This window comes from Triticum urartu, chromosome 1 (assembly GCF_003073215.2).
Source record: "Triticum urartu cultivar G1812 chromosome 1, Tu2.1, whole genome shotgun sequence".
Classification (NCBI taxonomy): Eukaryota; Viridiplantae; Streptophyta; class Magnoliopsida; order Poales; family Poaceae; genus Triticum; species Triticum urartu.
Genome location: NC_053022.1, coordinates 457,043,541 through 457,052,424, shown reverse-complemented (window position 1 = coordinate 457,052,424; position 8,884 = coordinate 457,043,541). Strand labels below are relative to the sequence as shown.

The window sequence follows — 8,884 nt, the reverse complement described above, 5'->3', positions numbered from 1 at the left end:
TTTGTATGGTCGAGTGTAATGATTATGTCGAGTGGAATTGGGATATCCGAGTGGAATCTATCGTCGAGTGGATTACACTTCAGGGTGATTTCAGTCGGTATCTTCTGTAGAACTTCGCATGTCTTTGACTCTAGGGCAGTGTCCTTGGGTAGGGTGTCTAGGTCAGGTCTACGGCCCTACCCTAGGTACATGTCATCGTCACCATACGCCGTGGACGATGCGGACGGCGAGGGAGACAGCGAGGAGGAATAGGATGGTGGCAAGGACACGCCCATAGCTAAGGAGACGCCGCTCAAGCCATGGCTGGACCCGCGGAAGCTCGCGAGGGCGCTGGAAGGCTGGGCCCCCAAGGGGGTGGCGGAGCTGGAGGTGGCCTGGATCGTCCGGACGTCGTGGCTCATGTGCAAGCTCCTGTGCACATTCAGGAAGCCGGAGACGGCGTGGGAGTTCTTCTGCTGGGTGGCGTGCCGCCCCAGCGGCTTCGCGCACGACCGCAACACCGCCGTGCTCGCCAGGCGCGCCACCGCGCCAGACCGCCCGTCTCCTTGAGCTTTCCTTTCCCATTGATGCTTGCGCTCCTTCCCTGGGCGCGTGCCGAGGAGGTCGTCGACGTCATCACGCTCAAGATGCTTGTGCGGGGCGCGACTAGTGGAAAATTTTGCCCCCCAGGCCAAAATTCTTGCCGACTACCACCCAAGAGGCGAAAAATGCCTCCTCAGGGCAAACAAGTGGAGATGCTCTTAGCTGGTTTGCTTCATTTTTTTCTCACTTCAATGTTTTTTCCAGTTTCTCTTTTCCATTGTTTTTTAGGACTAGCAAACATGCCCTTGCGTTGCAACGGGAGAAAAAAAACACCACACGCCTCTAGCTCCATCTATTTCAATAGAGTGCCCTTTGGTGTCATGGCGTATCCCCCTTCTCGTCCTCATCAATGGTGGCTACAGTGTCTACCTGATCATAATGCGTTCAAACATGATCAATCTCAAGGCAACGAGCTCTGCTAGCTCATGAGTTAAACCGCAATAGCACAAGTGAATGTTCTAGGATTTGAAGGCCACCCTCCACGAGCTACTGCCCACATCTAGTGCATCCGCACGACCACATTTTTTTGCATAGATATTATAGAAGTATCATGAATTCAACTATCCTAAAGACACATTAATTTGATTGTTTTTAGCATGTCATCTGTTTAAAGCTCGCATCAGAAAGAATTGATCAGAATAACATCTTCCTTATATCAACATTTGGAAGCATACACACCATTAGCTCCAGCTACCAGGAGTAAACCATGCCCTCCCGGAGGCCATCTTCAGGTGATAATGTCTTGAAACCAGACCAAGTCGCGATCCTCCTCCAAACTTGGCGAGTGAAACAGCTGTTCAGAAGAAGATGCTCCGCCGACTCCTTCTGCGAACCGTACATCGAACAAATCTCGCTTCCTTACCATCCTCTCCGGATCAGCTTGTCCGCGGACATAATCCTCCCAAGCGACAGGGGCCAACATAATTTTTTTACTTTGTTTTCAGCCTTCCAGAAAGTTTGAGAGCAAGTGCCCAAGTATGAGCCCCAGAACATTGCCCTGTAGGTTGAGCGTGCTATATAGATTCCATCCGCTGTCCAACGTGAAGAGACGACATCTTGGTCTATGTTTGGTATTTGCACCTCTCTGATCAACAACCATAATTTGGTGAATTCATGAACCAACTCAGTGGTGTTGACCCGACGGAGCACAGAAATCCATTTGTTCCCCTGTATGGCTGTGCAACCAGAGATATTCTTCCTTTTGACCTTGCAGAATAGGCTAGGTGCGACCTCCCTGCGGACATACCAAAAAGGAATCTAGCGAGCTCAGCATCCATAGCTCTAACACGTACTAATGAGGAACAGTCAAATCCCTCGGCCAAGAGAAATCATTAACCTGAATGTTTTATCTGTAAGAACATAATAACATGGTGCTTATATGCAGTTTTGACACGATCATGTTTATGCCCCTAAACATTAGCCAAGTTCATGCACTTCTTATCACATATGAATAGTGGATATTCATTTTTTCTGTAGAACTATACATGCGGATTAAAAACATAAGTATGGGGAATCTCTCTTCCTATAGAAGCATATCGCGAGGACACTAAAGAATGATGTGTGCTGGAGGCCCGATCCCCCATCTTCAAGGTGGATCTCAAGAACAACACGATCAGGGAGCAACACGTTGACGACATGGACACGGAGGAGCTCTGTATTAATGATCAATTAATTTGCTTGATGGACTCACTTAATTGTAAATTAGGTGCTATACTTTCCAAATAAAAATAAAAATTCAAAAATAAATTGGGAACTACTGGGTGGTAAGGTAAGACTGCAGTTCATCCCCTCACTGATTTTCATACAAACTGTGTATCGTCAGTTTTTGCACGGAGAAGATTCAATCATGTATGTATACGAACTAATCTGAAAGTTTCCGTGTGCGTCTTAGTGTGCCATCTTTTCCAGATCAAATTATCGAGCAAAGCAACACAGCTTACAGGTAAGTGGGGAGGGAGCTAGGAAGCAAGTCAAGAGAGCAGCTGCACTAAACCGACACTAAATAACAAATTAACACGTGACCATCAGACTCCTGAACATTAGATTCCTAAAAAGTGTAGCGCATCAAAAGTACGATATGGATACCGTATGGCGTAGTAAGCCTGGATCCCTCATTGAATAATATAATTCTTGCAATAGACTATTTAATATGGGGTCTGCTTATTTACATCAAAAAATTGAAAGCATTAATGACTCATCTAGCAAGGATTGATGAGTTAGCAGTTTTTTTCTTTCAAAAATTCGATGCTACATTAATATCTAATAATGACTTGCATAGAATAGTAGTGCAGGAATGAAAATCAATGGAGATTGGAAGCCGGTCTACATTCCTACTTGTGTTCGTCAATGAATTGCATCAGGACGTAAACAGAGATTAGCTGCAATAGCATCGGGGTCATACCTATATCGACAAAGGAGCCAGAGTCAGAGAGTCCTACTCCCTGAGTCAGAATCATATATGCACGCAACGGCAAAGAGGACAACAACAGCAGCATGGCTCCGAAGCCCTCGAACTAGTGCGACGCAAATCCTGAAGGTGTAGCCTGAGGAAGGACGTAGACAGATTATTTGGACCAGGGGATACCGAGCGGACTTCAATCAAATAGTGAATCAAACAACATGTATTCATCTTCACAGAAATTATCTACTAATGTGGAAAACTGATTATAAACGCACATGAGTGAGGAACTCTTGCTCAATTGATTTACCAGCTTCAGCATCCTCCTCTGATGCCATCTTCCATCTTTTATTCTCCTCTTTAACAGCTGTTACGTCATCCATCATGAGACCCTCAACCTGAAGAATGCATCAAGCAAAGTTATGAGTTTCGTACATTAGACAAACTACTATTCCCCTGTAGGGCTGTGCAACCAGAGATATTCTTCCTTTTGACCTTGCAGAACAGGCTAGGTGCGACCTCCCTGCGGACATACCAAAAAGGAATCTAGCGAGTTCATCATCCATAGCTCTAACACGTACTAATGAGGAACAGTCAAATCCCTCAGCCAAGAGAAATCATTAACCTGAATGTTTTATCTGTAAGAACATAATAACATGGTGCTTATATGCAGTTTTGACACGATCATGTTTATGCCCCTAAACATTAGCCAAGTTCATGCACTTGTTATCACATATGAATAGTGGATATTCATTTTTTTCTGTAGAACTATACATGCAGATTAAAAACATAAGTATGGGGGATCTCTCTTCCTATAGAAGCATATCGCGAGGACACTAAAGAATATGTGTGCTGGAGGCCCGATCCCCCGTCTTCAAGGCGGATCTCAAGAACAACACGATCGGGGAGCAACACGTTGACGACATGGACACGGAGGAGCTCTGTATTAATGGTCAATTAATTTGGTTGATGGATTCACTTCATTGTAAATTAGGTGCTATACTTTCCAAATAAAAAAAAATTCAAAAATAAATTGGGAACTACTGGGTGGTAAGGGAAGACTGCAGTTCATCCCCTCACTGATTTTCATACAAACTGTGTATCGTCAGTTTTTGCACGGAGAAGATTCAATCATGTATGTATAGGAACTAATCTGAAAGTTTCGGTGTGCGTCTTAGTGTGTCATCTTTTCCAGATCAAATTATCTAGCAAAGCAATACGCTCAGCTTATAGGTAAGTGGGGAGGGAGCTAGGAAGCAAGTTAGGAGAGCAGCTGCACTAAACCGACACTAAATAACAAATTAACACGTGACCATCAGACTCCTGAACATCAGATCCCTGAAAAGTGTAGCTCATCAAAAGTACGATATGGATACCGTACGGCGTAGTAAGCCTGGATCCCTCATTGAATAATATAATTCTTGCAATAGACTATTTAATATGGGGTCTGCTTATTTACATCAAAAAATTGAAAGCATTAATGACTCATCTTGCAAGGATTGATGAGTTAGCAGTTTTTTTTCTTTCAAAAATTCGATGCTACATTAATATCTAATAATGACTTGCATAGAATAGTAGTGCAGGAATGAAAATCAATGGAGATTGGAAGCCGGTCTACATTCCTACTTGTGTTCGTCAATGAATTGCATCAGGACGTAAACAGAGATTAGCTACAATAGCATCAAGTCATACCTATATCGACAGAGGAGCTAGAGTCAGAGAGTCCTACTCCCTGAGTCAGAATCATATATGCGCGCAATGGCAAATAGGACAACAACAACAACAGCATGGTTCTGAAGCCCTCGAACTGGTGCGGCGCAAATCCTGAAGGTGTAGCCTGAGGAAGGACGTAGACAGATTATTTGGACCAGGGGATACCGAGCGGACTTCAATCAAATAGTGAATCAAACAACATGTATTCATCTTCACAGAAATTATCTACTAATTTGGAAAAATTGATTATAAACGCACATGAGTGAGGAACTCTTGCTCAATTGATTTACCAGCTTCAGCATCCTCCTCTGATGCCATCTTCCATCCTTTATTCTCCTCTTTAACAGCTGTTACGTCATCCATCATGAGACCCTCAACCCGAAGAATGCATCAAGCAAAGTTATGAGTTTCGTACATTAGACAAACTACTATAATGATGGCCTGACTGAATTAAGTTTAGTGTTTTGACAGCAACCCATACAAAAGAATTAAGAAGTTTGTGACTTATTTACAAAGTAGCGACAACACGATTTATATTAACCATAAATAGGAACTTTTTAGGTTTCGATAGGGCACCATTGAGAAGCAAGCTCGACTGCTCGAGTTCGGCAACGACTATTAATAAATTCAAAAAGCAAAGAATACTGCATCACACAAAGTGGTACTGGAACTTATCATCCACGTCTGTCAAACCGAAAATAACATTACCAATTACATATTCTAGAAACATCAGACAGAAATTATATGATGATACTCATATTTATCAGCCAAACTTCAAATCCAAATCAGTATTCAACATTGTTGGCTATTGTGTAGTAGCATGGTTCGGTTTAGCAGCTTCAGTTCACAGGAAAAAAACTGAATCTCCTTTTGGCTACTCTGTAGTAGCATGGTTCAGTTTAGCCGTTTGACCAAAACAACTTCGAATCAGTATTGCTCAACCAGTTTGAACGACGTACCTAGAGCACGGGCGGACGTAATTTTGGCGAAGTCAGCAGTATGGAGAAATTCCGGCGAGGTTGGCAGAACGGCAATATTCTGACGACTTTGGCAGAACGGCAAGACTGCAATGTTAAGCAACGAAAGGAACAATTGGGCTAGGACTTCAGTCGATAGAGTAGATGTGTATTTTGAGCACATCGGCCCGTGGAACGGCCAAAAGAGACCCTGCCGGATTCCCTGCCGAACATCCCATGGCCGCAGCTAGATGTGAAATTTGTGTCCGAGAAAATTACGGGCGTAGGAAGGATTGGATCAATCAAAGAACCAAAATAGCCTCCTCCTTTGTCCCCGTTCTAAGCAGTACCGCCGGCAGAATCCTCTATGCTTCTCCCTCACTCCTCTCTCTCTCTCTCTCCCCTCCACATCCGCTGCCCGGGACGGAACGGGAGGCGACCCCTCCTCCAAATCTAGATCGCGAGAGGCATCGGGTACAGACCTGCCGTTTCGCTTGGGCGCATCAAGCGCTTGGGCTTGTGGGGGCTTGTCACCTTCGCAAGCACGCGGAGGGTCATGAGTCCACGTAGTTCATCAAAATCGAAGGATGGCTCTACGCCGCCGCCGTCGCGAAGCAAGATGCGATCTGCCTCAGCCACGAACCCGAGACAGGGGAGAGATAGGACGACCCGTGGGCCTCGCTTTTATTTGTCGGTGGGATGTTGAACCGTTTTTCCCGGCTAGCAAACGTTATTTGTGGACTGCGGATTGAAGAGTGAAAACAGAAGGGACTCGTTTGCAAAATTACCGTGACGGTGACCCCGGAGACTAAATCCGTGCTTTATTATTAGGGAGAGATTTACTGTATTCCAACGGTTTTCACTGGGTTTTATTTTTTCCTTTGGTTTTCTTTTTTATTTCTTTGTTTTTTTATCTTTTTTTCTTCACCAGTTTTCTTTGGGGTTAATTTGAATAATAAATGCATTGTTCACTGTTTTTCTTTCGGTTTCTTCTTCATTATACTTTGGTTTTCTTTGTTTTCTTATGTTTTATTCGCCTTTTGTTTTTGTTTCTTTGTTTTTTTGTTGATTTTCACCGGTTTTATTTTTTGTTCAACTCGTGTTAACTTTTCTTCAATAACATTCAACATTTTGGGTATATGTCGAAAACATTTTTATATACACGTTAAACATTTTCTAAATACATGATTTTTTAAAATTATACTCGCTCCATTTCATAATGTAGTGCGTCCACGCTTCCCAAGATTCAAGTTTGACTGTAAATTTAACCAACGAGACCGACTGCGGCGGGAGCAACAATTATACCACTGAATTCGTATTTTTGATATGAATTCAGTGATATAATTTTTGATCCCGCCGCAATCGGTCTCCTTGGTTAAATTTACGATCAAACTTGGATCTCGGAAAGCGTGGCCGCACTATATTATGGAATTGAGGGAGTATTTTTTATGTCTGCTTTTTTTCATACACACTGTTCATTTTTTTTGGTATATATCTAATTCATTTTAACATTTAACATGTTTCAAATACAATATTAACATTTGTTAACACTCCCTCGGTCCGAAAACTTTTGTCCCTCAAATGGATGTATCTAGCACCAAGTTAGTGGTAAATACATTCATTTGAGGGACAAGATTGGGATAAGCTTTTTTGGACGATGGGAGTACATGGTCAATACCTTTTCCACACACATGTTTAACATTTTTAAATACATGATCAACATTTTTTCATACACATTTTTTACATTTTCTAAAATGATTTATTAACAATTTTTAAATACAAGATAAAAAAACTCCATACAAATTTAACATTTTAAAATGCTTGATTGACATTTTTGAAATACATGATTAACACTTTGTAACATGGTCAACATTTTTTTGATAAAAATTTACATTTTCAAATGCTCGATTAACATTTTTCAAATACAAGATTAACATTTTGTAATACATGGTCAATTTTTTTTCTATACAGATTTACATTTTCAAATGCTTGATTAATATTTTTAAAATACAAGATTAACTCTCTTTAATACATGGTCAACATTTTTTCCATACACATTTAATATTAAAAAAATACATGATTAACATTTTGTAATGCATGGTCAACATTTTTTACACATTTACATTTTCAAATGCTTGATTAACCTTTTGCAAATACAAAATTATCTTTTTTTAATACATGGTCAACATTTTTTAATACATGGTCAACATTTTGAAGAGAAGAGACCGGGAAGCTACGAAGAATAAGAGCATCTCTAGCAGACCCCTTATATCGCGGACCCTTAAAACCGTTATAAGGGTCGCAAAAAACGTGTTTTAAGGGTCGACTTTACCTCCCACGGAACAGACCCTGTAAACGGCACTGTAAAAACGGATATTTCTCTCAGAGATGCTCCCCGCCGTCCTCCTCCACCTTCCCTCCTCGTTCCCCGCTATCCCCCGAACGCCCCCGGCAACAGCCGGTCACATCCGCGACGTGGCGCTCATCCCGGCCACCTCGCCCCGCCCTTCTCCAGACCCAATCTAAACAACCGACAGCTGATTCCGGCGGGCGGCAGCCAATTCCGGTGGGCAGCAGATGATTCCGGTGAGCTATGCGGTGGAATTGCGGTGGCGCATCCTTCCTGCCGAGGTTTGACCGGTATAAGGGTCGCCCTCGATTTGGCCTTCGGACCTTCAAATATATGGGTTTCGGGTGTTGGATTATGGTGCCCCTTCAAATATTTAAGGGCAGACCACTTTTACGGTTTTTGTTTTGCACACTTTTTTTGACCAGACCCTTAAAATCTAAAAATTATAAGGGTTTGACCAGTTTTATGGGGTCTACTAGAGATGCTCTAAGTTGGGGAAGCTCCTATTGCACCTGCATGTGTTAGCTACGTGGTAGTTCCGACCGGCATACAATGGAAGCCCCAACTTTAAACAAAAGCTTGAGGCATTGATTTGTTTGTCCCCTGTATGATTAGATTCAATTACGGGTGTATGACTATCCCTTCTGCTTTTGTGTCATCTTTGTTTGCAATCCAGGTGAGATGATTGGACATCCATATAAAGGCATGTACGACGAATATGTCAACCAATGATGCAAGAACGGCGACCAAGGGCGAGGATGTGGTGGATTGTTGATGTGTCACCAAGCACGGTTGATTAGTGGAAGTACAAAATGTGAATTAATTGTTTTAAATTTTTCCTAGGGCAATGGATTGAAGCATATATGATATGTTAACATTTCTGCC

At 42.4% G+C, this 8,884-nt stretch overlaps 1 protein-coding gene across 5 annotated transcripts; it reads right to left on the bottom strand.

Moving 5' to 3' along the window:
* Nucleotides 1-982: 982 nt before the first annotated feature.
* On the bottom strand, nucleotides 983-6,347 carry LOC125518739. 5 transcript variants are annotated; one of them, XM_048683583.1, is made up of 7 exons: nucleotides 6,132-6,347; nucleotides 5,653-5,757; nucleotides 4,952-5,040; nucleotides 4,673-4,817; nucleotides 3,259-3,378; nucleotides 2,984-3,125; nucleotides 983-1,816 (listed from the first exon to the last, which is right to left on the bottom strand). In XM_048683583.1, exons 1-5 carry the CDS (start codon nucleotides 6,205-6,207, stop codon nucleotides 3,374-3,376), a joined length of 420 nt encoding a protein of 139 aa, XP_048539540.1. In that variant the 5' UTR covers nucleotides 6,208-6,347; the 3' UTR covers nucleotides 983-1,816; nucleotides 2,984-3,125; nucleotides 3,259-3,373. The 5 variants fall into 5 exon arrangements, 1 of the variants encoding a protein (XP_048539540.1); XR_007288081.1 differs by having other exon boundaries at nucleotides 4,984-5,040; nucleotides 5,653-6,340; XR_007288080.1 differs by having other exon boundaries at nucleotides 3,291-3,378; nucleotides 4,952-6,341.
* Between the last annotated feature and the right edge of the window lie 2,537 nt (nucleotides 6,348-8,884).

Excerpts from the sequence above, each read along its gene's own strand:
- LOC125518739 (XM_048683583.1), bottom strand. The coding sequence starts at position 6,207 with ATGACCCTCCGCGTGCTTGCGAAGGTGACAAGCCCCCACAAGCCCAAG. Across the intron at positions 5,758-6,131 it reads GCGCCCAAGCGAAACGGCAG|TCTTGCCGTTCTGCCAAAGT; the intron begins GTCTGTACCCGA and ends TTAACATTGCAG. Across the intron at positions 4,818-4,951 it reads AGCAAGAGTTCCTCACTCAT|GCTACACCTTCAGGATTTGC; the intron begins GTGCGTTTATAA and ends GTCCTTCCTCAG.